This window comes from Blastocystis sp. subtype 4, assembly GCF_000743755.1.
Source record: "Blastocystis sp. subtype 4 strain WR1 chromosome Unknown seqid_0146, whole genome shotgun sequence".
Lineage (NCBI taxonomy): Eukaryota > Bigyra > Opalinata > Blastocystidae > Blastocystis > Blastocystis sp. subtype 4.
In genome coordinates, this window is record NW_014569401.1 from 19,433 (window position 1) to 46,975 (window position 27,543).

Sequence of the window (27,543 nt, forward strand, 5' to 3'; positions counted from 1 at the left end):
AACAAAATAATCTAAAGAGATTGATAAGCGGCTTTTCCTCTATCAGTATCGCGATGTTTTCTTTCCACTCCTGTAGTCTTTGGTGTCTTCTTCATCATTGTACTGGACCAAACACAGACACTTGCATCCTCTCCACACGTCATCACCTTCTGGTTCAACTCAATAAACGTTCGGATGACACTCTATTGTTAAATCTCGTATCCATCTATACTTGATGTCCTTTCCATGTACCGATCATCTGATTGGGATGATTGCCATTTATCAAGAATCCTGTTCCATCTTGACTTCCACACAACACAGTTGGATCTTGGTTTTCTCGTGTTAAACAACCCACAACATAATCAACTTCCAAACCAGAATTCGAATACAGTGGAAAGAAATCAGTTATGAGAAGTTGCCGCATTCCTGTAGTTGTGTTCCACGTCGTCAGTCCACGCGTCATAGAAGCACACCACAACATCTCCATATTAGGACCAAACCAGCCCATTGATGCCACACCACTATCTGTTTGGAAGAGGCCTACCAACGCATCATCTTGGTTTCCTCTAGCGATATCGAACATGCAAATCTATGTCAGAGGAAATATCTTCTCCTACAAGTCCATCTTCAGATCCAGAGGCAAATACTGTTGGATACACAGGATGTGGAAGCAAGGTATTGATCACATCGCTATGAATATCACGATAAATTCCAATCTAGACTGAATGACTTCTCACAGGTTTACTCGTTTTCCTGTTTCAACTTCTGTAAAGTACAAATGTTCCTTATCTCCACAAACAAGCATCTTTCCATTACATAGAAGGGCTGCTGAATAGATCTCTTTTGCTACTTGGTAATTCTGGATTCGTGTTTGAGCAATATAGTCATAAACATCAACATAGCCATTTCTATATATAAAAGAAAGTAACAAGCAAAGACTGATAACAAATCACGACGATGGAAGCAGCACATTGGATAAAACGGGTGCAGAGAATATTTGTGTGACCGGTTTCGATTGAATGAATGACATTGAAGTCGGTCGTAGTAAGGAAGCGAATACTACCGGAAGACAATGTAACAACAACCATAGACTCATCTCTGTTGACTGAACTACATGAATAAAATGGGAGAAAAAACTACGCATCGACAATGTAGGTGTAGTCAACATCTCCATCTTCATCCTTTTTTGTCTCAAACGATAGAACTATACGCTTCTGGAGAGTGTACCGTTCCATTTAGTATTGTCAAGAAGATAGTGAACAAACAAACCGTAGTAAATACATGTAAAATGACATCAATCGTGGTTTCGTTTCGAGCCGCGAAACTTCCTCTTTTCAATTCCCTTCATAGCTGAATATCTATGACTCAAGTATTAATCACATTTTCACTTGTTCAATGTATCCATAATATCGTCTGACCCAACAGTTTTCATAACCTGCTTCCCACTTCTCTTCATTTGCCGATAAGCCTCCCTTTCTTTCATAATGTCCTAGTGATGACGATTTTCAGTCATTTCATACATCTACTTTGGAATTAAAGCCACCAAAAGAAAAGCGTTTGCATTCTTCCTCTTCAAGAGTATTGATAGCAGGTCCACTACATGGATGTGTCGAACTATTAGTGAAAAAGAAAACTACACTATAAACATTGTCATATTCTCTGTCGGTGTAACTTTTCGATATGACCACATATATGACTTCAACTCCTTTAAGGCAACGATCTCCTCCTTTCTTCGGAGCTTTTCTTCTTTAGAACGGACCATGAACTACACATCACTCCTTTTAACTATTTGTAACAGGAAGATTCTTTGTATTCTCTGACAAATTCACCTTGTGATTATTCTGAGCTTGAGCAAGTCGACCCAGTGGGAGATCAGCCGTTACTTCCATATTCTCTTCATCCATCCCATCAGGAAATGCTTCTCCAGGTTTCCAGAAACTCATTGGGTGAAATTCAGAGATCTGAAGAATCCAATTTGATTTGAGACAGCATTATCTCAACCTCCGAGTATAGAATTGTGGGATATCTAACAGATCATGACAATCTAGCAGTTTTATTCCGTTGAAAGACAACTCCAATACAAACAAACACATAGAATGAGTCAAATCTATGTACCTGGTTCAGGGCCTGGAATATACACACAAAAAGCGCACGCACTCAATACAATTCTTTCTCAATCACAGATATATTCAATGCTTCCAAAGTTGAATTCTTCCCTCCCTCTAAGGATAACCGAACACGAGAAGTATGCAGTTCTTCTCGATCATCCTTCTCGATACTCTCACGAACATTCTGAATAGTACTCTTGGTGAGCGGTGCTGTTTTCTGTAAAGTGACATCTACATATCAATCCCAATCCCGATTCCCACGGCAATATTGTTCTAGTAAATCTCGTACCATACTGCAAATACTATCAGATTCCCGTGTTTTCGCCTTGGACTGGTTGATAAATGAATAGAGAGAATAGGAGAAGAGAAGAGGCCGTTTGAAGTCTTGCATCCACATTACAGCGATAGTACCTCCCTCTTCCAACTCATTCATGTAATACAAGACACCTTCGAGGAATTGAAGGAAGTGAATCACAAACACGGACCAGTCATAGGAACGTTCTTCAGCAGTAAGTTGACGAGACATCGGTTCATTCACTCCTACTTCAGTAGTTGGAAACCGGACTTGTTGATGCGATCGACTGAGCAAATGACGCCGAGATCTGTATTGCGAGAATTCCTTGCTTTTCTGCTTCAGATTGATGTAATAGACTCGCTTTTCAGGCTCCGAAGCTCGTTCTAATTGCGAGGTAGAGAGATTCACGATCACATTCGATGCAATAATGGAAACTCGCTTGGGTTCAGGAACCGTTGCATCCACATTCAATAGAATGCAACGCACATCAAAGGCATATTGCAGTGTATCAACAAACGAATAACGTACAAATGGTTCCTGAAATGTATGGAGAATGAGATCTAGAAGTTAGAACAAGGATGAAATCAAACCATGATAGCCATCAAACAGATTTAGAAGAATGGATATAATTGATGATTGGATGGTAACACAGGCTACATTCTTATCACTGAAGATACAGAGGAGATCGAGAAGGAAGCGGACGATAGCTTCTTCCACATCTGCTCGACATTGCGAAGCATCTGAAGAATGACCCAATATATACAATCTTACGCTCTTGGAACACTGTCTCCATGATATGAAGCCATACAGTTACCACTCCAGCATCCTTCTTTAGCCATGTTACCCATCGCAACATCATATCAAGTTCAACAGTCTCGTAGATCACTATACATCAAACTACTTAATAATCAAGACATGGATTCTGGAAGAATACATCAATGAATCCAAATCCATAGAAAATGATATTGGTGAAACTAGGAGTAGAAAGAAGGTCTTGAGCCCTCTCTTCATCTCGTAATTGCTCACATAAAAATGAATCAATGATTGAGAAGAAATGACCATTGACTAGTTTGGCTAAGGCAGTGTCATCGAGTTGAATGATACTAATCACATAGACAATGACAGAAACAAGATAGTAATTAGAATTCGACATGGCTGTGAAAAGATAGGATTCAATTTGATCCAGATTCTGAATAGGATCAGGGAGTTCTAGGTGAGAGGAGAATCAGAGAATTACGGAGACTCGAGAAGAGAGAGAGAATGGTCATTCCTTTTAGAATGAGATCCTTATTTAGTCCAAATCGATTGATTGTTGAGAATATATCAATAGAGAACGAAGGCAACTGAGAAGGAGATACTAGGAATTAAAGAGAGAACGATAGTCCAACCCTCCTTAAAGACAACAATCATTAGATTGTAAAGAGCTAACACAACGTCAATACGTGAGATTGAATCGATATGATATCCAATAACATCCAATGCATGAATATCCAAAAAGCAATCAATTCCCGCGGAATCTAAAAATGAGCATGATGATCTATTATAGACTATTATTGAGAATAGTGAGTAAGAGATTGACAATAGATAACGTGGATTCTGCATCCATAATCATAGCTCGTTTGAGTACATTGACAATGACAAAGAGACTGTCTACAGTAACAATACTATCTCGAAGTGTATCTATTGTTCAATTCCTTCTTATTCCATACGATTACTACAGTAGACTTGTAATGACTGCATACTTCGTTGAATGAGGGTTTGGTTCATAGGATCATCATTTAGTGAGATAAAAATGGTGTTTGATTTGATACGATACTCATAGATCAAGTCTGACGTGAGAGCTCGGAAGTATGGTGATAACATGGATGTAATCCAATGAGCAATGACATCACTCTTCTCAGTAAAAGGAAGAGCCGATTCTAACATCAATGCAACATCACTAGACATATTCTGGAAGTCTACATATAACTACTTCAATTCTCCTTACTAGCATTGTATGCTGGAATGACAAGTAATACATATGCTTCTAACAATCGAACATCATTTCCATGCCGTTCCATGTACTTCGTAGCCTTCTCGATAATCACATCACGGTCAGCTACACTCATATCCGTTTCTAGTCATCATATCTGTGACATATTCTCACTTTCCATTATGAAAGCATAGAGAAGGAAGAGTGTACGAATAATGCCTGGAAACCCCTCATACGTGTCAATCAAAGAAGAGATCTGGTCATGTGAGAAGGAATTGACAATGACTGATAAACATTGAGTATCACGACATTGACCACAGAGACATGACAACACTTTACAATAGACGGATTTGGACACATTATCCTTCGTTAACATCAAAAGCTTCTGAACAATTATTAGCTGAGGAGGATACAGAATGCAGTCGTCTACGATGAATGGATAATCAAGATGATACCTGCATTACTGTACACTTCAAGAGCACTGATACAAATCGAGAGGATTCCAGCAGTAGCCGGTTGACTTCGATTTGTCGTACCTCCAGCAGAGTTCCGAATAAGAGACATTCGAACACTACCAACGGAGAAAAACTCCAGATACAATCCAATGGGATAGAGGAGACACTCCAATACATCCGTGCTGATGGGGATATGGAGATTGATAACTACAGGGATGAAGAAAAGCGAAAGCCTACAGCGTAGAACAAGTGCATAGAGACATTCATAGAGACTCTCGACAAAGAGAATGCGTTCATCACGCTGTTGTGTACCTTTAAAGAAATCATTTCCAATTCGTTCACGGACCATTGTGTAGATAGTATAAATAAGGATGTAGTCCATCTTACTAGGAATGCAGGTATTTGTATTGGAGAGAGATCGGTGAATGATTAGAGCAAGATCGGTTAGATGGATATAATCAACACAATTGTTCACAAAAAAATAGGCCAAAGCATGATAGCAGAGCATAAGATCTCCAGATTCATTCACACTAGGATCAGAAAAGTCAATCCACTCTTACCATTGAACTGTAGTAGTAATATCAGGATATGATGTTGCTGAAACTGTAGACTACATGTAATTAGTTTGATAGATGCATACAGGTACAAGCAAAACTTGAAAACAGCTACTTTCGTAATGATAGTTCCGTGGAGATACAGAACTAATCGGAATGATATTATTACAGAGAAGCAACACATTTTCGGGTTTGCATCCAATACTAGACTACCAATGAACACCTCAGTACATTCCCACAGCTGCGTAACCTCGAATAACAACAAAAGATTCAAATTCATTCACTCGAGCTCGACGAGTCGTCCCGTTCTCTAGCAAGAATTTGTAATCAACTTCAGAACCGAACTCGATGATGAGAGAATATTGATCACATCCTGGGTGAATGTTTGCAAGTAACGTATCATTCATTAATAAGATCTTGTTGTAGTAGAGTTGGAATGAATGTTGTTTCTTGTTCGTTTGTTCCTAAAAGTCATCTAATTACCTAAGAATGACTTCAACCTTAGTCTTGACATCCAAGACAGTATCCTTGGGTTCCACAGCAATAGCACAGATCGTCCGCAACTTTGGCGTCACAATCTTTACCGTACATACGCCAGAATCCATTAAGTAGGTTACTAATCTGTTTTCGATGGTTACAAAAATTGAGACTGTTTTTGGAATTCAGACATCTTTTTGTTCGTATGTCTACGGATGTGTCTACGGATGAAAAAGACCAAATCAGGAATGTCTGTATGACTTTGATCTTGAACAACAAACGATTGACGTCAAAAGAGGCATCTCGCTTTCCAAATGTTCCATACAACTCGATCCAGCAGATATATCGGTATGGAAGATTATCTGATTCAATCTAGAGCCACTTTACATGAATTGGAAGTACAGCACGAAGCTGTTGCAAAAGCACATATCAGTCAACTAATTACTCAATTCGATGGTGGTATGTCCCTGGAATCGATTTCGGAAAAGGAACAGCTTTTACTACCGGTTCTACTACGAGTGTTTTTGAAGTGTTATCTCAATGTGGATTCAATGACTGCTCAAGGATATCTCCAGAATCCTAGTCTTATTCCAAATGATCGACTGCGAGATACTGTGAATAAGGAGTCTTTGCATCATTTATAGGCCATGCGATGTAATTTTATTGGAGCATCCGATGTCTTGAAACACGATCTGGTTCGAATGTCGTCTGGATTGGAGTATGAATACTTTCTGAAGGAGCAGCTACGCAATCAGAACATTTCATTCATTTCTGAGGCAACTGCAAGACTGGAAGGTCTCTCAAAGACTCCTGATGTGGTTCTCCAGTTTCCAGTTTCCATAAACACTGACAAATATCCTTGAATCTGAATCTCTGGAGATCCTTCACAAGTAGAGGATGGAAGGAAATCAACTGGATCGAGAGCAAGGCTCTTCGGGGAGATGATTACTGGTATTTATTGTTTGAAGTAATGACAAACAGGCAAAAACAACACAAGGACCAGTTGTATTCATATGTTAATCGTCTAGGACCTGGTTGTGTCATTTATATATCCTTCCAGGTTTTTGTAGAATGTCCTTCATAATCAATGGTTTGGTTTTGTTGAGGGTGAAATCCACGATGAACGTATTATCCTTCTCTCATCTCTTCCTTCTCAAATTCATTCCTTTGCAGATTAGTGTGTATCAACTTATTGTTTATTAACAGACAGTCAATAAATATACCACTTCATATGACTGAAAGAGTGAATCCTGATTAGTCAAGGTTGACGTCCTTCTCAGTGTACTTTCCAGCAGCCTTATGAGCAGCTTTGCGCTCAAGGATGTTCTGACGGTCCTTGTTCAGCTTCAGCTCAGTGATCTCAACCTTAGAGGCATCAACACCAACCTTGCAGGAAGATCCGTTCACCTTCTCGCGAGTGAGTCCTTCGATGTGAATCACCCACTTTCTTCTGTAGACTTCAGTGACCTTTCCTTCTCTGCCCTTGAAAGAACCACGGGTGACCTTCACCTTATCTCCCTTGACAACAGGAATAGCATTCACCTAAATATAATCCCACACCTCCGAATCTACGTTGTACTTATCCTTCAGGGCCTTGCTCAGAGGAGAAGACATCATCACACGACGAATGTGAGAAGGAGCAGTGAAATGAGCCTTACGAGTAGTACGACGGGAAGAAGAGACACAAGGACTAGAAACCAAGTTAGAACTCATATTCATTTTATCTCAGACTAGGACAAGAATCTAGCACGAAAACGAACAGATCCCATCCATCATTCCATTGATCTTCCAACTATCACTTATCCCACTGTAAAATGAGAAAAGCATACATACTTGAACTTCATAATATGTTTATGAACTGGTATATCAATGCGATTTGATGTTAGAGGAATTGGAAATAAGGGGGGTGGGGATAAATTAGTCTAACATGATTCTTATAGGACTCATCGATTTATGGCCATCATTTGGTTATTTGATTAGTTTTGAAGAAACCAAAAGAGATACAAGACAGATATTTATAGAAGATAATGAAACATATGAGACCTATCCATTTCACGAAATACATTACCATCCATATTTCGCACGGATCTCACGTTTTGTCTTTCTCATCTGAGCTCTCCTCTCATCCTGCTCAGCAAGAGCAACAATAGCCTCAGCAGCAAGAGAAGTGATCTGATTGCGCGTCTGCTGGACCTGCGTTGGAGCAATATGAGCGTATTTTCCGAATTCTTCTGCGACCACTTGTCGTTTCTAGGTATCAATCTCAACACACAAGCAAACCCTCTTCTTCTCCCAGTACTCACTTCCTGGTTGATCATTATGGTCATGAAGGTCATTTTGGTTCAGTTCCCGTATTGATCCTTCCTCTAGAGCGCGTTTTGTTTGTTTGTCGTAATACTTTGCATCTTCACCCTACATATCAGTCCATCTTTTCATTCTTACAAGTAGATTTGCACTGGCAGAAGTAGCCGCATTCGCTGTGGCTAACATCCCTGACCTTCGAATAAAAGCTTCGTATTGACTTTGAGAGAAGTTTCCTCCATATCCGTGTTGAACAACTTCACTTGTATTCATTGAAGGAGGAGGTGATTCTCTCACTGAGGTTGTCCTCGGTTCTCGAGTCACTGTAGTATAGACAAATGGTGTTGTGACTTCTTCCTGATTGTGATCAGCTTGAATTGTTTCTAAATCGTTTAAGAATGGGTTGAGGGGAATTACGCCGTTGGACTTTGAAAATGGATCCTCTTCTTCAGTAACTATATCACCTTCTACGCTGGTCACATTCTTTTCTTCAAAAGTCACTTCTTTCCTTTCATCTACGACTTCTTTCTCCTTAGAACTGATATTCGATGAATGTTTAGGAGCAGGCAAGAACGACAAAGAAGATACTGAAGTCTTTTTGGTGGTTTCAGAGGTTTTGGGTTCATTCTGGAATTCCTTCATCAACTCCTCAACAGGGACTTTGGCGAATTTTGCAATATCCAGTAGTTTCTTTTGCTTATTCTTGATGGTTTTCTTTGATTTCTTCACTTCAGGAACCGCAGCGAACAAAGAAGTTGGTGCTGAAGAAGAGACTGATCCACTTTCATCTTTCACTTCTTTGACATTCGAAGGGATGGATTCTCTAAACGTTATGTTTCCTGAACAAATCAACTTAAAATCACTTTTGCTGTCTTCTTCATCCTCGCCATATGAAAATAGATTTAGCATTGGTGAGATAATGGTATGAATAACTGTATACATAATTATCAATCTATTGTATCACTATACATTTTTGTTCCATTATCTTTTTCTCACTGGAATTATTGATGAATCAGCAGTGTGCAGATGCTCTCGAGTCAATGCGTAGGGCTGTGCCTCTATGCCATTGTATTACAAACTACGTGTCGATGGACATTATGGCCAATACTTTATTGGCGATAGGTGCATCCCCGATTATGGTAGATGAGGAGATTGTGAATCACGATTAGGCACACGAAGTTGATGAGGTTGAGGATATGGTGACCATTTGTGGTGCAACTCTCATTAACATTGGTACTCTGTCTCGTCGCTGGATCGAAGCAATGACAAAAGCTGCACAGAAGGCCCAGGAACTCGGAAAGTGCTGGGTTTTAGACCCTGTTGGTGCTGGAGCAACGCCTCTTCGTATGCAGACCTGCTCAGAACTCTTAAAGTATCATCCAACCGTGATTCGTGGAAATGCTTCTGAGATTATGGCTCTGGCTGGAGCAATTAGTTCAGGACGAGGTGTTGACTCAACAGATTCTTCGGCGGCTGCTCTGAATGCTGGAAAGGCTCTTGCGAAAGAATACAAGTGTGTTGTGGGTATTTCAGGTGAAGTCGATTATGTGACAGACGGAGAGCGTGTGATTGAAGGTTATAGCTGGAGTTTCTTTTGATCTATAGTCCATAATGGTGAGCAAATGTGTACTTTGATCACTGCTGCTGGTTGTTCTCTCACTTCAATCATTTGTGCATTCCTGGCAATTGGAATTGCCCCCATGGAAGCAACTGCTTTTGTAAGAGTAAGGAATACTGTTGATTGTAGACTTTTGCTTGTTTCGGAATTGCAAGTGAGATGGCGAGAGAGAAGGCAAAGGGACCGGGTTCTCTTCGTGTATGTTAATAGGATCGGCTTGAATGATAGATGGAGTTGATGGATGCCTTATATTTGATGACAAAGGAAGATGTTGTGGCTAGAGCTAGATTTGCTTAAACAAAGGCCACTCTTGTTATGGTATTGCTGGTAAGCGTGCTTACAGTGGGTATCATAATCCCTTTTGTTTGTTGTAAGTCATTTTGGAATGGATCTAAACACTGTTTTGGAGCGCATTAAAGGATTTTCAGGAGTTATTGGATATGTGATTGTAAATAAGAATGCAGAAATCGTTCATACATCGTTGGATCGTGATGAAGCGATTTCACTAGCGGCAATTACCATCAAGGTTACTCAATGGAATAGAACATAATGAATAGTTGATTGGAGATGGAAATGAGGCTATTCATGAATTCGAAGAAGTAAGGATCTGTATTCTTTTCACTACTATAGGATGATGCAGAGTTTGTAAGCATCCGTTCGAAGAAGCGAGATATCATGATTGTTCCAGGTAGAAGCAATTTGTCATATTAAGAGTAGGAAGCATTTATTCATTTGCCATATTACGTGATTCGAGTACGATTGTCAACTAGTGTTTTATAGTAGCAACAGATTTGTTAAAACAAACACACAAGAATGCATCTTCACACCTAACTTATGATACAATAGAAAGAACAATACTCCACTTTCAACTCATCGTCAATCGCCTGCTTAATTGACTCCACGATCTTGTTATCTTTTTCAAATTCCTTCAATACCTTTCCATCCTCCTATCTATAAAACACATTCCAAATGGCTACACGAAGAGTATCGATATTCATCACGAAACGGCTTGTACTCGTAATGAAGCATGCATCCCAAAGAGGAATCTCATCAACACGAGGCGCTTCAAGACACAATGGAATACCAAGTTTCTCACAAATTGTAAGAACAAGGTTGCGAACAGTGCCTTGTAATATACCTTCTCCTTTAGTATATACTGTACCATTCTTCACAGCAAAGAAATTGCTTTGGCCACCTTCGAAGACTAGGCCGTTCTCACTGAGGAGAATTTCCTCAACGGATTTGCCACTCTTCTGGTAATACACTTCACGTTGTCTGAGAATGAGGAAAGGAAAGCAAGAATACTTCACCCATAAACTGTCCTTCACGACAGCGTTACTACGAACAACATGATACAAATCACAAATAATGGGAGGCTGATGGCACTTTGTCATTGGCTGAATCAACACTGAAACAGGAAGTCTCTACACATCAATAAAATGAGAAACGAAAGACAGATTCAGTAGTTGGTTTTTCAATGATAACACTGAATTTCACATCAAGCTTATCCTTCAAAATAGATGGATTTACTTTGCACAAGTAGTCACGGGCCCTTCTGACATTTTCAAGAACAGTATTCTGAACCTCTTCGCGAGTGATGTTCAGATTCTTCTGTTCTTCAGGAAAGAGCCCAGAAACAGAATTGTCTAAAAATAAGCAGTAGTTACAGTCAGTACACAGACGATCAATGTGTTGACTGAGACGGAATACTTTGGTGTGGAAAACACTTCGCGCAGTTGTATATGCAGCTAAAAATAACAGTACAATCAAGATAGTACCTCTTCCACATTCCATTAGTACTTGGTCTCCAGTTTTAGTAGTTTCAATGAGTACATTCTTTGCTAATAAAACACTACCCTTTGTTGCTGCCATGATAAAGAAAGAATGAAATGATGGTAAAAAGTGGAAACTTCGAAATTAATAAAATGAAATAAGGTCAGCACGTTCTCAATCAGAATAAAGTGAATTAAGATTGATTGGGTCTCATGTCAAAGATCCGTGAGCTCGTTCTACTTGGCTTCGAGCTAGTCTAGTTTCATAGAAGCGTTTAAGATAACTTGAAGACAATGAAATTACAGAATGCGCACCAGATCTGGTTCTCCAATAGGATTATGAAAATGGTTTGAATCCAAAAATGAATCCACTTGAGGAAATACCGCAAATCAAATCAGAAAGACTGGTTGTTGATGATCCCGATAGTAGTCTAACGGAAGCTATGCAAGATTATAAACATCGAGAAGGAATTGTCTGACGTGAATTGAATAGTTGATACATAGATACTTTCAGAGGCAGTAGCAGATGCTATATCCAGAATTATTGGAATAACTGTGGATAGTGATCTCCCCAGTTCTTTGGAGAATGGGGAAGTGGAATTAGATGTTGGAAATGATTTTGTAGTACTTGTGTATGTTATATGAGCATCTCTTCCCGACAACTCCTTTGGGACGATGGCATAGAAACCCAAGTGATTTATCTATATTATATATTACGTGTAGAGTTCAAACCATTTAAGACTGAGAATTTGTTTCTATTTAATGAAGGTTTGAAGAAACATGGAGTGGAACAAGGCTTTCTGATAACACAGCAGCATTTTGCGAACAGAGATGTAAGATTATTGTCAGTAGATTATTACAGGGTCACCGTATTGCTGTTCAGTTAACCCTCACGTTCCGATATCTTGTTGAAAATCATTTGATTGGCAATGATTCTGCTGTCGTAGTGAATGAAGCTGGTATTGGTATGATGGGAGGCTGAGGTATAGTTGAGGTAATGACAGTAAAGGAAGGTGATGACGGAAAGGAAGAAGAAAGGAAGAAGAGAGTAGAGGAGGAAACGAAGAGAGAGGAGGAAGAGAAAAGGAAGAGAAAAGAAGAAGAGGAAACGAAGAGGAAAGAAGAGGAAAGAAGATTGGAGGAGGAAAGAAGAAGGAAAGAGGAAGAAGAAAGAAAAAGACTAGAGGAGGAAAGAAGAAGAGAGGAGGAAAGGAAGAGAAAGGAGAAAGAAGAAAGACAAAGAAAAGAAATTGAAAGACAGAAACAAGAGGAAGAAGTGAAGAAACGAGAGGAAAAGATAAGATTAGAAGAAGCACGAATTAAGCAGGAAGAAGAGAGATTGAAACAACTAGAGGATGAGAGGAAGAAGATTGAGGAAGAAGAGAGACAGAGAATGGAAGAGGAGATGGAAAAGAGAGTGAAGGAACGAATAAGAGAACTTGAAGAAGAGCGATTGAGAAAAGAAGAAGAAGAAAAGAAACGTATGGAAGAAGAAGCTCGCCAACAGAGTGCTCTTGAATTGATTGAGGAAGAGGAACCTATTTCTCCAACAAATCCAAATCGACTTAGTGTCTTTAGTCGAGAGCTCGTTTCACTATGTGGAGAAGTCCGAAAGATTAACAACAGCCTGAAGAAAGAGGAATTACAGAAAGCCGGAGTACTCTGTGAATTAGACGAAGAAGAAGATAGTGACTTGGTAAGAATAGTTGATATCATTCATTCTATAGTAATAATCTACTAGTTGATGTTTTTGTTTGTTTGATAATAACGGGAATTGATTCAATTTACCGACTCATAATAACCATCATTTCAAATCAAAGATGAGGTATTTGGGAAGAATCACTCTGTTTTTACTGCTTCTTTTCACTGTTTGGGGGTATTCAGATCGATCTACATTTACAAAGACTGTTACGGTATCTTTGGACAACCGTTTTGATTGTTCTAGCTCAAAAAGGGACAGAATGTAGTTCTGCGCATCAATGGAACAAATTCACTACGCAATTTTTGGTCTGTGCAAAAGGTATCGCTATCCTCGAGATTAAAGGAGTACTCATATTCCATTGACAGCCCTGATTCCTCGATCCTTCGTTTTATTACTAGTTTCCTTGATGGATATGTGAGGTTATCCTCGTTGAAAGATTTCATTACTAGCAAACGATATCTTAACAATGTCCTTTTTTATGATAGCATTCGGGATGGAGAAGTTACTTCAACAATCTACTTATCTCCGTATGGACGATCCTTTATCACACTCACGAATGACTACAAGGATGTAGACAATACGATGAGCATTAATGTTCGTTTCTCTCAAGAGTTTTCATTCTTGTATCCCATTTTGACTCTAATTGCAATATTGTTATACAAATATGCTATCAAGCAGGTGAAAACATTAACATTGATTGATTAGACTGTATTCTAACGACATCTTTCTGTATACGATTTCTTTGGTTCTTTCTCCTATTATTGTTCTGATTGTGTTGTGCTATTCAGTAACAACATTGTCTACTTATTTCGTTCCTGTGACTTATAGAGTAGTCCGATCTCGTACCTTACAGCTAATCATCAAACTATCATTTATCTTTTTGCTCACCCGATTCATGCTTTGTCATAGTTTCTATCGATATCTTCAACTGATTATCACCAAGCATCCTCTCTTTTCTCTAGTGTTCGAAATTATCATTCTTTTCATTTCTAGTTATAGTAGTATCTGTCTGGGTATTACTCTCTATTATATGACATCACACATTCGTTCCAAGAATACAACCAATATTCGCACGATTTTTGCTTCTCTTAAACTCATTCCCTTCTTCCTTCTTTTCAGTTGTAGTTCTTCTGTTCAAATATCTCTTACCATCTTCTTGGCTATCATTCTACTAGGGTTTGTGTCGGGTCAACTGAAGATGAAGAATATGTACTCTTTAAATGTGTTTCTGATATAGAACCAATGAGTGGAGATTGATATATGCTTGTCTAACATCCGATTTCCTGACACAGAGAGGTAATGGCGATCTGTTTCCATCACTCTTAGAAGATTTCTTTCTATCATTAGAACAGAATGAGTACACATACAAAGCAATCTATCAAGAGATTAGTGAGATGAAACAGTATTTAAAATTGGTAGGATAGGAATGAAAAGATTATCACTAGCATAACATGGAAATGCGTTTGTCACTCAATGGGAAGACATCTTCGTATATTAATGAGTTTATGAATTCATCCCGATTGATAATGGTCTTGTCATTCATTGAATATGAGAAATAGCCAGAATACTCCATGTACATTGTAATAAAGAATGCAATTCGAGATAATGAGCGGGTGAAGACTCAGTCCCATTATGGTGGTCCTATGGACACAACAACAATGATTGTTGAGGATACACCTGTCTATTCTTACAACTCAGCACCAGTCGAAGATAGTTTCTGGAATCGTCTTCAGAAAGGGATCAAATACATCTTTCATGATTCTGCTTCTCAGCCAATTCCTTCTTCCTCATTCAATAACCTTAATAATGCTGTCGGAACAACGAATCGTTACGCTGTCAATAATCGATATGGGACAGTTGGTTCGACCAATTCATATTCCTCAAATAATCATAATAATGCAATTGGTACAACTGATGCTAATGCATACACCAACCGCTATAGCACCCCATATACTTCTTCTACGCAACGGCTTTATGGATTGAATACTCGGCCGATGGATATGTATCCTCAACCAGCCAATGATCCACTCCAAACTCCCTCGAAGTATGTGTTTGATTTCATTCCGATCCTAGACCTTATGCGACTTATCGAGGTTATTCCAACTACTCAAATCCACAAAGGCCAAACCACGACTTCTCCTTACCGCATCGCTCCTAATTGTGATCTATTTCTTTTAGTAAGATATTTCTTATCAAACAAATCATTCTCATACTCAAGATAAACCACAGAATCTGTCTCTGCCTTAGAAGTAGAGCTTCTTGAAGAGATAAGCAACACCAGCCTTGGTCTTCTCTTTTTCGTTTTCGTTCTGCTTCAAATAACTGGAAATCACTATTCCATTATATTGCTTACCTCTCCTGGAAGGTCTTGGCAATGGTCTTTAAGGCAGCTTTCTTCTCGGCGGCTTCCACTCCCTCCTTTGGAAGAGCACTGAAATCATACTCAACAGTGTATCTAAGAAGTCAATTCATAAGTCTATTCCAAACCTAGTGGGCATGAAGTGCTGGAGATTCATCACCTTGGTGAAAACCTTCATTTGAGTCTTCTTGTTGATCTTCTTCTCGTCCATGGCTCGAACAACCTTGCGGGGAGGACGTTCAACACCAACAACGACAGCATGAGGGAACTTGTGCTTGTCGTTGGCATTCTCGTTCACCTTCACAATGACAGCCTTCTTACCGGCATATTTGCCAGACAGAATGACCACAACCTTTCCGGGCTTAAGACACTTTACCATCTATAGTATTAGAACACAGAAAAACCATAAAATAGCTTACATTATTCGTTTATCGCTTGAGTATAGAAGACTAGTTGTCCAGAAAAAGGGCATAACTACCCTCTCATGAGCATGCGCTAACTTACGTAATTCCTCAAATGATGATCTCTGGATAAAGTCATAATTGAATACTATAATTGCGAACTGCATAGGAAATTGATCATCATACACAAGAATTATTGTCCCCAGATATGGAATGGTAATGACCCCTCACTGCAATTAAATAGAATAATCCAATCATTGATGTCATGTTGCAGCTACAATTAGTTTTGTTTCGTCAATTCCTTCTAGTATCTGGATTCTCTCCATATCCGTTAAACGAGATGTGGAAAAGTGATTCTAAAGTTGGTAGAAGGAATCTACTATGGATCTTCTTCGTTGTTCTTTTTATCACTCTTACAGCAAATGATGTTGTTATTGAGGAACGACAAAGTTCAGTAATAATATCAAAAGATGAAGAACTGATCCAGAAACCAATTGGACCACTTAACAAGTATGAGCTTCTGAATTCGTTTCCGTCGATGTATTCCACCGAAGCCAAGAAGAAAGAGGAGAATTTACTTCAAGTTTACGATAGTAACTTGTGATGAAAGGATTGGTTTGTGATATTTAGGATCAAATTATTTCCATTTCTGTCATTAGAGCAGGCTAAAAGCATTTCTTCTTACAAGCCCATCGATGCCTCAACTTCGTTAATCGAAATCGAAGAAAGCACAATTACAATTCATCCTATCGATACTGAGCTGTTACTTGGTAGTAGAAAGTCTTGATTGTGAGTATAGAGGGAGTTTTCAATGATGTTAATCTGGGATGTAGCTCACTAAGCAACCAAAAGGAATATGTCATTTCCGAGAGTATGTTGAATAGTGGTTCATTCGGTCATATCTGGATGGCTCAGCATGTTCGTGATCAGACACTATTTGTTCTTAAGCGAATTCGAATTGTGATCATGTCACTTTGAGTTGATATTATAGGAGAAGGGAATAGAGAGTATCTTTGCTGCACGACGAGAGATCTTTATGGGTTTATTATTCCGTGGAGTTGATGGAATTGCTCAGTAGTTGTTCATTCGTTTTATGACTGCTAGATATGAGGAATGCTTCATTCAGGATATTGGATTACTAATGAATGCATCTCCCTTTCTTCCAGATCGTGTTGTTTCCATTCCATGGTTAGTATTTCGATATGAAGGAGTATCCTTATCACAAATGATATATGTTTCTTCTGCTTCAGATCGAGCTCGTGATGATCATTCTACTGTTGTTTCTAAGTCCCAAGAAAAGGGGTATTTAAGTCGATTTCGGCGGATCTGGGGCTGGAATCAAGAATCGAGTGATACAGTTCATGACAAAACGATTCCATCATCACAGTCATCTGAAGGCATGATCGTCCAGCCTTCTGTACGTACAGTGATACATTGATAATATAGCCATTCTGGAGACAGCTGCGTGAAGATGATATTCTTTACAAAGTAATCATTTATCGGGTTCTGCAAGTTCTGGATCACATTCACCAAGCAGGTGTGATTCATCGTGACATTAAGCCAGAGAATATCCTCATTTCCCATTTGCGCACAGTCGGCGGAGTGGTAGATTATCGTTCGCTCAGTGTAAAAATCGTTGTTGTTTTTGGTATGCTTGAGAATAGATCGATTTCGGTTCAGCTATTCTCCCTGAAGTTCCAGCTTTGTATCCTCTTCCTGCTTCTACTGATCAGTGCACAAAACTCTATGCTCCTCCAGAGGCCATGAATAATCGTTATTCGCAGGTCCTTAAGATTAGTATGGTTGATATATAGAGTTATGACCTCTGGTCTGTGGGTGTGATGATGCTAGAAATGATCTTTGGTCACAAGCAGTTCTTTGATTGTGAGCCTCGTCTGTATGCAAAGCTTCATTTCCATCATGTGAGGAATATGGCGGATTTCTGATTTGCAGGGTGATTTAGCAGAGAGAAAGTGTTATTCGATGACTCTTCGATCGTATTGTGTGAGTGCAGTTGAAGGAAAAGCAATGGAAGATTGTGTTGAGAATGTGATGCAAGTGAGTATGATGGAAGAGAATGAGGATCAGAAAACTATTCGGCAACGTGATATAAATTATGATAAGAAGGGTGAACCCAATATATTGAAGCTTGATCTAATCCGTCATATGTTGGTACTAGATCCAACGAAACGGATTACTGTCGCAAAGGCGTTACAACATGTAAATGTAAGCAGAGAATAATAGTGTAGCCCTACTTTAAGAACATCACTAATATCTTGTAACCTATTCTACTCTGTTACTTAATAAACACTATCATTTTGTAATTTCATTCTTTCCGTTTTCTGCGTTTGGCTTCGGTGATATGTTGATTTTGATATTGGATAGTATCAGTATCTTTGATTCCCTCTGTTCGTGTGACAGTACTTACTCCATCAATGAATTTGGTCCGAAAGATGACATTTGCATTATTAAACATTCCTTCTTTCAGACTTACTACAATGAACTGGCTCTGACTAAAATGTTGTCGGAGCATTCGTCCAATGTTTTGAGTATGGCTCAGATCTAGAGCAGCATCAATTTCATCAAGAATATACATAGGAGCAGGTTTGAATAGAAGGAGAGAAAGAACAAGAGAGAGGGCAAGAAGACTTCGTTGACCTCCACTTAACTCTGATAACGATTCTTTCTCTTTGCCTCCAAAGGCTACACGTACTTCCAATCCATCTAGCACACTTCCTCCAGGAGGAGGTTCTAATCGAGCTGAGGCTCCTGGAAGAAGAGTTGAGAAGATCGAACCAAAGTCTCGGTTCACTTTCTCATAAGTACTAACCAATGTTTCTCGTTTCTTCACATCCAGTTCCTCGATCACCTTTTCGATCTGAGATCGATCATTTTCGATGATTCGTCGCTTCTTCAACAGTTCCTGATACTCTCCTTCCGCCTTCTCCATCATTCCTAATACTTTCTTGTTCAATCGACGTCCCAGTTGTTCTTGTTCTTCCTCCAGAGATTCCACTCGACTTGCTATTTGATTCATATCCAGATTTCCAAAGTCATAATCCGTTCCTGGCTTACCAAACTCACCTTCTTCTGTTCCCAACCATGGATATGTATTCAACAGACTCTCAACTCGATTCTCTGCTTCTTTCCGATTCTTCTGAAGTTTTGCTTTACGAATACTCACCGTCTTCAATTTCGATTCTGTTTCTTCCATTGTATTCTTCACCTGATCTAATTGTTTCTCTAAGGAACGGATCTCTTCTGACTGACGACGAACCTCTTCTTTCTTCTCATTAGCTGCTCGTTTCACTTCTTCATATGTTTCTTTCAATTCACGAACACCCATCTCTAACTTTTCAATCATTTGACTATGTTTCGAGATTGTTTCATTCTGATTCTCCACACTCTTACGAAGTCGGTTTACTTCACCACGCAATTCTTCCGCCTCTAATATCAATTCCTCCATTTCACCTTCTCCCTTCTCTAATGCCTTTGTCTTCTCTTTGTACAAACATCGACTCGACTCCACTTCTCCACTTAACACATCGATATCCCTTCCTGTACTCTGCATTGCCTTCTCTTTTGTCTCTAACTCACTCAGACGAATCGCACCTCGTTTCAGTGTCTCCTCTGCTTCTTCCAGACTTTGAGTTAGTTCTGTCATTTCTTTCCGTTTCCTCTTCACTTCTTCTTCTAGACGAGAAGCTTCTTCCACACCTCTAGAACTCTCCAACACCTCTAGATTGTGGAGTTCCAGTTCCAAACGACTTTGGGCAATACTGAACGCTCGGTGTTTCTCACTCAATTCGTTGAATTCGCTGCGGAGACGGTTCATTTCATTTTCGACTGTATCACGTTCCTTCTGGAGACGCTTCAATGATGCTAAGGAAGCTAATGCGTCAATCTCATGTTTCCGTGAACCACCCTCCAGAACTCCACTTGGCTCTACCACTTCACCTCCCACTGTCGCTGTTCGCACACGTATATTCGGACTGAAAGCCACCTTCTGAGCCACTTCCAGAGATTCACACACTAGTGTACTTCCAAACACAAACTCAATCGCTTCTTGGACATTCTCAGCGTATCCCACAAGTGTCAGAGCCAGACACAATGAACCAGAAGGATCCATACGTTGAGCTTCAATTACTTTCTGAGGAGGAAGAGTGTGGTGAGTGATTCGAGTCAGTGGAACCATCGTTACGTGACGCTGTAACTTTTGTTTCAATAAGGCTTGACCCGTCTTCTCATTGTCCACAATAACATTGTATAGTTTGTTTCCAGCAACTGCTTCCACTGCTCGTGTATAATGAGGGTTTCGTACTTCAATCAGATGAGCTACCATTCCTTTCACTCGAGATCGATCAAATCCAGGTTCAGGATCTGGATATGAGAATTGGAGATTCGGATCCAGACTCGTTTCTGCCTTCTCATACGCACGATTGACTTCATCAAAATGTTCTTCTGTCTTATGCAGTTCACTCTGAACTCGATCATAACCAACAGAATCAAATCGAATCTCATTCATCGCACTTCGTGCTGCTTGAACACGATTTTCACAAGCATTCCGTTCAGTACTACATCGTTCCATTTCACATGAACTCTTTGCTAACAACTCTTCCAAACGACGACACTCACTCTCAGTTGCATTCAACCGTTGTCGAAGTTGTTTCACTCGACTTGCTAATTCAACTTGTTCTCGACGTTGCTATTCATCATTCCTCTTATTCATCCTCACAGCACTCACTAATTCACCGAAACTAGTCACACCTTCACTTCTATCACCTCGTTTTGTACGTTCCAATTGTCGTTCTAGTTCCTCTAAACGAACACGCTCCTCTTCTGCATCCTTCTTCAGGCCATCCACTTCACATCGCTTCTGCTATACATCACTCATGTATCTCACAACAACGCGAATCCGAAGTTCCAATTCTTCCAGAGAATGCTCAGTCACTCGAATACGATCTTCAGTTCGACGAACTTCCTGTTTCTCGCGATCCAAAGACTGAATCTCATTCACATAGTTACTATTCTCTTTCACAAGTTCTTTCGATTGAGCCAATTCGCGTTTCTATCATCACATCCATTTCACACACTCACATGAAGTTCTTCTAACTCACTCCCACTTGTACTCATTTTCGATTCTTGGAGTGAAACAATCTCTCTTTCAATAGAATCACGCTCTTTCTATTCATCACAGTTCACATCAGTACACACATTTAATCGATCCAGATTATCATGAAGATTCAGCTCTTCAGCAATCAATCGATTCTCCATATCTCCTTGACGAAGTGTTTCTCGAGCTTCATAATAAGCATAAGCCGTTTGTTGACGATGCAAACGCTCAATCTCTGTTGAATTCGATGCCCACTGCAAATAGGCACTTCGTTGAGTTCGTAGTTTCTCTAAGGTTGGAGTGATGTCTATGTTCAATCCCAATCATACTTCTACCTTCGTTTAGAATCTTTGTAATCTCAGCCACTTTACTGTCTTTCTTCTCCATCGTCTTTTGAGCTTGGAGTTTCTTCATTTCATACAAACGGGTTCCACACGCTTCTTCAACCATTCCCAGAATCTCCATTGGTTTCATATTCAGTACTTTCGTTATATGACCTTGCATGATCAAGAAGTGAGGATTGTTCACATTCAATTGAACACTGTGAAATAGATTTTGAACTTGATTCACCTGAGCAGTATGACCTTGAATCAAATATTTGTTTCGACCACCTATTACTACTTGACGACTTATCGTGATACGATCATATTGTTCATATCCAATTGGACTTTCTTCACTCTTCTCGTTGTTAAATACTAATGTCACTGTTGCTTTTGTGATTCCTGCTTGACCCTGTTTGTACACCAATTCTTGAAGATTCTTCACACGAACCTATATCATCATTATTCCACAAATACAGAATTCACTTGACTCAAATTCGTTATACCCAGAACAAAACAAATCGCATCTAGGATATTCGACTTTCCACTTCCATTCAATCCTGTTATTGCATTGAATTTGCTGTCAAAACCGGAGATTACAGTTCGGTTGGCATAACTCTTGAATCCGTCGAGAATGATTTCTTCCAAATACATTAACTACATTCATGAGTCATTCTATATCCATCTACTTTAATGAATTGGAAGATAACTTCTTGGAATTCAAAATCGATTTCCTCCAATTCGATTCAAACCGGGAAAATGGTCCTTTCAAATAGATTTCTTCTATGACATTTCCTACTCTGAATTCTGATTTCAAATGCCTGTGTTCATCATTGGGAGTCGAATATGAATGATTGTGTGAATTTGTTCATTTCTGCTTTCTCTTCTGTAGCTGTTATAACTCTTTCCCGTTTCTACTAATTTCTTTCAACACCTTCCCATTTCTATCAATCTCTTTCAATACTTTTTCATTCCTATTTCTATTCTATCATTTCATTTCTATTCATCGAGAAATTGAGAACAAAAGAATCGAATTTGCCCCAATTCATTTGATTTATACATACAATAAATAGAGAGTTGAATGAATCAAGGGGTTCGATAGTTTCGCTCACCATTTCGTTCTTACTCCAGATATCTCTTACCACAAAGCCAAAATGTCTGAAGCTGTAGGTAATCGTTCTTGGATGAATTGGGTTATTGAGGAAATCGAAAAGATGGTTTGGTTGGGAAAAGCAGTGTATAACATTGTTGTTAGGATGCTACTGTTACTCTGAATGCTGAGCAGAAGAAGAAGAGAACTTTCAAGAAGTTTACTTATCGTGGAGTTGATTTGGACAAGTTGCTTGATTTGTCTCCTAAGGATCTGATGGAGTTGGTTGGAGTAAGAAATATTGTGTGATAATTGATTGTAAAGGCTGGAGCTCGTCGTCGTTTCCGTCGTGGTTTGAAGAGAAAGCCTATGGCTCTTTTGAAGCGTCTTCAGAAGTCTGTATAAACTGATGATTATAAATTGATAAATAGAAGGCTGCTGCTTCTGAGAATGAGCGTCCTGAACCTGTGAAGACTCATCTTCGTAATATGATCATTGTTCCTGAAATGATTGGATGTATTGTTGGTGTTTACAATGGTCGCAATTTCAACAACGTTGAAATCAAGGCTGAGATGGTTGGTCACTATTTGGGTGAATTCTCTCTCTCCTACAGTCCTGTGAAGCATAACCGCCCTGGTATCGGTGCTACTCACTCTTCGAAGTTCATTCCTCTGAAGTAAGATGGGTTAATATCAGACTGTTGGTAAATGGTATTTGAACTGTTTGCAACAAACAAAGGATGAAAGGGATGGAAGAGAGATTGTAGCTTCTCCTGAACAGAGAAGTTTCTTTGAAGGTGATACAATAGTTGTTGAGAGGACTGCTATACGACGCGAATGGAATAAACGGGTTATAGTAATAATAGCTACAGTTACAAGCTTTCTTATTCCGTACCTTCAACTTGAGTATCAGCAGGAACTGGAGAATGAAACTGAAGAGTCTGTTTTAGATAGATGGTTCCAGGTAACTGGAAATGAATAGCAACTACTCTCATACATGTGTTCCAATCATGGCTGAAAACATACTTCCGTAGAGCATTCCATGGGCAATCGATTGACCGTTTGATGTACTGCTATGAATGGGATTATGATCACAAGTCACATCAGCAAACTGGTCAATCTTGAGATCAGTCATGTGTCACAATGCAACAAGTTTCTGAGATATTGTACGTTTCCAATGAAGATCATCCCCCACTTTCAAATGAAATGTCATTTCTGGAGTATACTAATGATAATATACTCATTCTATTCATTACTCGTTGAATCGAACCAGTACAGTGGATTGTAGATTCATACCGTCTGAATTGACTAATCAAGACCCTTTGCATTCTTGAAAATCGATACATTGGTTTCTAAGTCATTATTTCCGATGATTTAGGAAAAGTACAATCACTTGATCTATTGGAGTTGCTGCTGTTCGAATAACCAGATATACCACAAAATATGTTAATGTACACTAGAAGAGTGTTATGGAGGCTCGAAGTTTTGTTTTCTTTCTCCATAGATAACTATTTCCTGCCACTTACAATGCCTGGAATGAATCAGATTGTGAGGATTGTTGTTATGATTGTGTCAATGATCCTTTCACGCTTCGTTGATACTACAAATCCTGATACCTTACTGAAAGTACGTATTGGGTATGTTGTCAGTGTTGTTATTAATGCAGCTGTGTTCTACTACATTCGAACGATTGTTCGGAGAACACATGATGATGCTAAGATCTATATCGTGAATAGTATGCTTGGACAGGAAGTAGTGGAGGAAACAACATATTTCGAGAAGGAAGAAACTATGTGTACACAGGCAATCACGGGAGCATTTTCGGGTGTTTTCATGTCTTTGGGGTTGATGTCATTTAAAATGGGAATGCACTATGGACTGATTATGAATATATTCCAGCTCCCATTCAACCTCTACACAAATCCACTTTTCCAGAAGCATATCCTAGGTAAATCACTTGACCATCCTTGGAAGGAACAAACTGAAGTGTAAGAAAGGAGAGTTATATTCATTGTAGACCATTAAGCAAGATGACTCGTGATCAGTCTGAAACAGTATTAAAAGACGAGATTGTAAAGTGTTGGGATGATGGTGAAGTTGCTAACTATGATCGATTGGTTTTACTTTGTGAGAAGACGAATGTAAACATTGCATCGGAGGTAATTTCTGGATATTACCATAAACTGTAGCATGGTTGGACTCCTTTGATGGTAGTAATGGGGAATCCTCTTGGAGATGTCAAAGTTGTAAATAAACTCCTCAAATTGGGAGCTGATCCTATGATGAAGGATGAGGATGGATGGAATTGTCTCCATTGGGCTGCTTATCACAGTAATGTGGGTGCAGTAGAAGTGATGATGGAAAATGGTGCTTCCAGTGCTGTAATGAATCTATTGATTGAAAAGAACAAGGACAATCTGACTCCTTTAGAATTAGCTGAAAAGGAGGGACAAAGTGGTTTCGTTGCTTGGTTACGTACTGCTGTATTGTAGGAGTGAAAGGAAAGTGTAACTAAAAGAGATGAACTGGAAGTGATGAAGGACTTAGGAAACAGTATTGACCAGGGTACTGAGAAGCAACTTATTCCTTTGCTTGAAGATAAGCAATGAATGGGGTTTTAGTATGATTGTAGTGTTTGTTTGATCCTCGTACTTCAATGTCAGATTCTGTGACAGCACAAGAGGATTTTTCTGTTAGTTCGTCCTACATCGCCCTCTCTGACTTCATTGTTGACTTTAAGCCAGAGGTGAGCGATTTCTTTTCCTCCAGATTAGGAAAGGATGAATTCAAGCAGGTATGTTCTTTGGCATGTCAGGCACCTCCGTAGTTATTGTTTTCGTGAATTAACCTCCTAGTTATACTAGTATTCGTATAGACCTTCTTAAAGTGACAAGAAAGGAGGCTGTAGTTCATTCATATTGAATTCTATATAGTTGTACATGGTCAGCAATCTCATTGAACCCTTCAATCGCTTACTTGTGGAAGAGAATCGTGAACCTGTTCAGCCATATTTGCATGAATTCATTCAAGAGCTTATCATTATTCCTTCTGCCAAGTCGGTATGTCCGGATATCGAGCATTTACGTCATTTACCTCTTGTCCAATATATGAGGATAGTTCATGTATAGGTAGTTATTGATCGATTGTGTGCTGAGAGTGTTCTGCGTGGAAGTGACATTTATGTAAAGGGAATACGGTCTATGTCGAAGTCGTGTGTCAAAGGAACCCGAGTCTGTTTGGCTGTGGATCTTCATAATGGTGAACTTCCTCGTGGTTCAGATCTTTCCCATTTTACTGGACACAATTTGTAAATCACATAATATCGCCTCATTTCTAGGATTATTGGTGAAGGTGTTCTTCAACTCTCCAGAGCGGAGGTTTTTTCAATGGACTCGGGTCTGTGTATTGATCACATTCATCGTCTCTCCTGTTAGTGATTTTTGTTTCAGTCATCTACAGTTGATCTTCCTCCACTTCAACAGCTCCCTGACGCGCTCCTCATGCAGAACTTCCCTTCGCTCATTACCAGTCGTATTGTATCTCCTCTACCTGAAGAGACGATTCTGGATTGTTGTGCTGCCCCTGGGAACAAATGGTCCCACTTAGCAATGATAATGGAGGATAAAGGTCTTGTGGTAGGTCGTACTGAAGGAGATACAAATAGATGGGAATGGACCGTAGTCTAAAGAAAGCAGTAGATAATCTGTTGGTGATTAAGCAGAAGTTTGGCTACCAATCCCTTCAGATCCGATATCAAGATATGACTAAAGTATGCTTAATAAATGGAATCTGAACTAGGGAGTATTATCGGAAGAAGAAGAAAAACGATTGGTGGATCAAGATTCTTCATACACCTTGATGGTATGAAAAGAATGGAGATTTGATCAATAGCGCCCCGAAATTATGATATCTCCTTTACAAAGTAAGAGTTTCCAGAAAAAGCTGGTACGTATCCAGAAACAGAAGGAAAGAAAGCAGCGTGATAAACAGCTGAAGCGAGGTGCTGATGCGATTTCTCCAGATGTGATACCATCAGTAGAGGAACAGGTAGATCATATCCTAGATCGATATCAGCAATTGCACAAATCAAAACAACAAAATCTGAAAAATCAGAAAGAACTTCTATTGCTGGAGTCTAATCTTCCTTCCACGGTTCCCAGACTGTTGCGTAATCTGCTTCTTGCTGGAGTTAATGCTAATACGGCTCGAATTCCTGGATATCCACGGGAGCAGTTCGATCGAATCTTGTTGGATCCTCCATGTTCAGCTCTGGGGTTACGTCCACGTCTCTCCCATGAAGTGACATTGGAGGAGCTCTATGGATATCGGAATTATCAGAGGCAATTCATCAGCGTTGCCATTTCTCTGCTTCGTGTTGGTGGATTTCTCGTATATAGTACTTGCACATTCGATCCTTTGGAGAATGAGGAGAACGTTAAGTTTATCCTCAGTAATTTCCCCATGGAATTAGTACCTATTGATGACGAATATCGATTTGGAAAGAAAGGATTAAGTGGATGTGGTCTAACTGAGGAACAGTGTCAGTAGGAATGAAATCTTGGTATTGAGATTAGAATGGTACAGCGATATAACATGACTGAGGAGTGTAACTCGATTGGTTTCTTTATTAGCAAGTTTAGGAAAGTAGATCATTAATATGTTTGTTTCTTATTGGAACTTGGAGATATAATTGGATTCCATTGATGGTTATGGAGCACATAATAACACAACTTTGATCTGGAATATCTTTTCTCTTTCCACCTGGTTCCATTCCATAGGCATAGCAAGTGGATGTTCTAATATCAATTCCGATAAAGGAATTCATCGATTAACTGAGTTCCTCTTAGTATTGTTTCATACTTGGAACCACATTTCTCAATTCTGTTTCAAACAAACAGTGGAGTTATGGACTTTGCTTACTTGGCACGGACAGTACTGTTAATGATACCGACAGCAACAGTCTGTCTCATATCACGAACAGCGAAACGACCAAGAGGAGGATACTGTGAGAATGTCTCAACACAGAGA

General features: G+C 39.4%; 14 protein-coding genes across 14 annotated transcripts; 7 read left to right on the forward strand and 7 right to left on the reverse strand.

The window, feature by feature from the left end:
• Positions 1 to 11: 11 nt before the first annotated feature.
• Positions 12 to 1,214, reverse strand: JH06_2459 (wd40 repeat-containing protein; the record flags this gene model as incomplete). The annotated part of the gene is made up of 6 exons (XM_014671643.1): positions 12 to 182; positions 212 to 568; positions 597 to 695; positions 725 to 887; positions 919 to 1,089; positions 1,120 to 1,214. 6 exons carry the CDS (start codon positions 1,212 to 1,214, stop codon positions 12 to 14), a joined length of 1,056 nt encoding a protein of 351 aa, XP_014527129.1.
• Positions 1,215 to 1,363: 149 nt separating this feature from the next.
• JH06_2460 (hypothetical protein) lies at positions 1,364 to 1,922 on the reverse strand (the record flags this gene model as incomplete). The annotated part of the gene is made up of 4 exons (XM_014671644.1): positions 1,364 to 1,468; positions 1,500 to 1,593; positions 1,626 to 1,744; positions 1,776 to 1,922. 4 exons carry the CDS (start codon positions 1,920 to 1,922, stop codon positions 1,364 to 1,366), a joined length of 465 nt encoding a protein of 154 aa, XP_014527130.1.
• A 4,123-nt stretch (positions 1,923 to 6,045) lies between these two features.
• Positions 6,046 to 6,703, forward strand: JH06_2461 (hypothetical protein; the record flags this gene model as incomplete). The annotated part of the gene is made up of 3 exons (XM_014671645.1): positions 6,046 to 6,188; positions 6,217 to 6,454; positions 6,485 to 6,703. 3 exons carry the CDS (start codon positions 6,046 to 6,048, stop codon positions 6,701 to 6,703), a joined length of 600 nt encoding a protein of 199 aa, XP_014527131.1.
• A 391-nt stretch (positions 6,704 to 7,094) lies between these two features.
• Positions 7,095 to 7,559, reverse strand: JH06_4139 (60S ribosomal protein L26; the record flags this gene model as incomplete). The annotated part of the gene is made up of 2 exons (XM_014671646.1): positions 7,095 to 7,382; positions 7,413 to 7,559. 2 exons carry the CDS (start codon positions 7,557 to 7,559, stop codon positions 7,095 to 7,097), a joined length of 435 nt encoding a protein of 144 aa, XP_014527132.1.
• Positions 7,560 to 7,904: 345 nt separating this feature from the next.
• JH06_4140 (hypothetical protein) lies at positions 7,905 to 9,050 on the reverse strand (the record flags this gene model as incomplete). Its single annotated transcript, XM_014671647.1, has 3 exons — positions 7,905 to 8,090; positions 8,121 to 8,252; positions 8,283 to 9,050. The coding sequence occupies 3 exons, from the start codon at positions 9,048 to 9,050 to the stop codon at positions 7,905 to 7,907; spliced, it is 1,086 nt and encodes a 361-aa protein (XP_014527133.1).
• A 98-nt stretch (positions 9,051 to 9,148) lies between these two features.
• JH06_4141 (hydroxyethylthiazole kinase) lies at positions 9,149 to 10,056 on the forward strand (the record flags this gene model as incomplete). Its single annotated transcript, XM_014671648.1, has 5 exons — positions 9,149 to 9,280; positions 9,311 to 9,716; positions 9,747 to 9,859; positions 9,889 to 9,957; positions 9,988 to 10,056. The coding sequence occupies 5 exons, from the start codon at positions 9,149 to 9,151 to the stop codon at positions 10,054 to 10,056; spliced, it is 789 nt and encodes a 262-aa protein (XP_014527134.1).
• A 530-nt stretch (positions 10,057 to 10,586) lies between these two features.
• On the reverse strand, positions 10,587 to 11,631 carry JH06_4142 (thioredoxin-like protein; the record flags this gene model as incomplete). Its single annotated transcript, XM_014671649.1, is given in 4 exon segments — positions 10,587 to 10,706; positions 10,722 to 11,183; positions 11,215 to 11,507; positions 11,538 to 11,631. 4 exon segments carry the CDS (start codon positions 11,629 to 11,631, stop codon positions 10,587 to 10,589), a joined length of 969 nt encoding a protein of 322 aa, XP_014527135.1.
• Positions 11,632 to 11,893: 262 nt separating this feature from the next.
• Positions 11,894 to 13,272, forward strand: JH06_4143 (hypothetical protein; the record flags this gene model as incomplete). The annotated part of the gene is made up of 6 exons (XM_014671650.1): positions 11,894 to 12,004; positions 12,036 to 12,125; positions 12,157 to 12,223; positions 12,255 to 12,364; positions 12,394 to 12,490; positions 12,521 to 13,272. The coding sequence occupies 6 exons, from the start codon at positions 11,894 to 11,896 to the stop codon at positions 13,270 to 13,272; spliced, it is 1,227 nt and encodes a 408-aa protein (XP_014527136.1).
• A 2,204-nt stretch (positions 13,273 to 15,476) lies between these two features.
• Positions 15,477 to 15,971, reverse strand: JH06_4144 (ribosomal protein L27e; the record flags this gene model as incomplete). Its single annotated transcript, XM_014671651.1, has 3 exons — positions 15,477 to 15,555; positions 15,587 to 15,688; positions 15,721 to 15,971. 3 exons carry the CDS (start codon positions 15,969 to 15,971, stop codon positions 15,477 to 15,479), a joined length of 432 nt encoding a protein of 143 aa, XP_014527137.1.
• Positions 15,972 to 17,392: 1,421 nt separating this feature from the next.
• JH06_4145 (kinase family protein) lies at positions 17,393 to 18,275 on the forward strand (the record flags this gene model as incomplete). Its single annotated transcript, XM_014671652.1, has 7 exons — positions 17,393 to 17,410; positions 17,440 to 17,631; positions 17,658 to 17,777; positions 17,808 to 17,915; positions 17,947 to 18,051; positions 18,082 to 18,213; positions 18,243 to 18,275. 7 exons carry the CDS (start codon positions 17,393 to 17,395, stop codon positions 18,273 to 18,275), a joined length of 708 nt encoding a protein of 235 aa, XP_014527138.1.
• Positions 18,276 to 18,319: 44 nt separating this feature from the next.
• JH06_4923 (hypothetical protein) lies at positions 18,320 to 22,080 on the reverse strand (the record flags this gene model as incomplete). Its single annotated transcript, XM_014671654.1, has 7 exons — positions 18,320 to 20,698; positions 20,738 to 20,872; positions 20,897 to 21,061; positions 21,091 to 21,177; positions 21,208 to 21,413; positions 21,442 to 21,877; positions 21,913 to 22,080. 7 exons carry the CDS (start codon positions 22,078 to 22,080, stop codon positions 18,320 to 18,322), a joined length of 3,576 nt encoding a protein of 1,191 aa, XP_014527140.1.
• Positions 22,081 to 22,580: 500 nt separating this feature from the next.
• Positions 22,581 to 23,196, forward strand: JH06_4922 (40S ribosomal protein S15; the record flags this gene model as incomplete). The annotated part of the gene is made up of 4 exons (XM_014671653.1): positions 22,581 to 22,661; positions 22,682 to 22,807; positions 22,841 to 22,915; positions 22,948 to 23,196. The coding sequence occupies 4 exons, from the start codon at positions 22,581 to 22,583 to the stop codon at positions 23,194 to 23,196; spliced, it is 531 nt and encodes a 176-aa protein (XP_014527139.1).
• A 1,349-nt stretch (positions 23,197 to 24,545) lies between these two features.
• JH06_4981 (hypothetical protein) lies at positions 24,546 to 25,124 on the forward strand (the record flags this gene model as incomplete). Its single annotated transcript, XM_014671655.1, has 3 exons — positions 24,546 to 24,674; positions 24,705 to 25,003; positions 25,034 to 25,124. The coding sequence occupies 3 exons, from the start codon at positions 24,546 to 24,548 to the stop codon at positions 25,122 to 25,124; spliced, it is 519 nt and encodes a 172-aa protein (XP_014527141.1).
• A 330-nt stretch (positions 25,125 to 25,454) lies between these two features.
• JH06_4982 (methyltransferase) lies at positions 25,455 to 27,171 on the forward strand (the record flags this gene model as incomplete). The annotated part of the gene is given in 9 exon segments (XM_014671656.1): positions 25,455 to 25,631; positions 25,644 to 25,822; positions 25,853 to 25,944; positions 25,975 to 26,150; positions 26,180 to 26,284; positions 26,314 to 26,376; positions 26,407 to 26,550; positions 26,563 to 27,059; positions 27,090 to 27,171. The coding sequence occupies 9 exon segments, from the start codon at positions 25,455 to 25,457 to the stop codon at positions 27,169 to 27,171; spliced, it is 1,515 nt and encodes a 504-aa protein (XP_014527142.1).
• Positions 27,172 to 27,543: the final 372 nt, after the last annotated feature.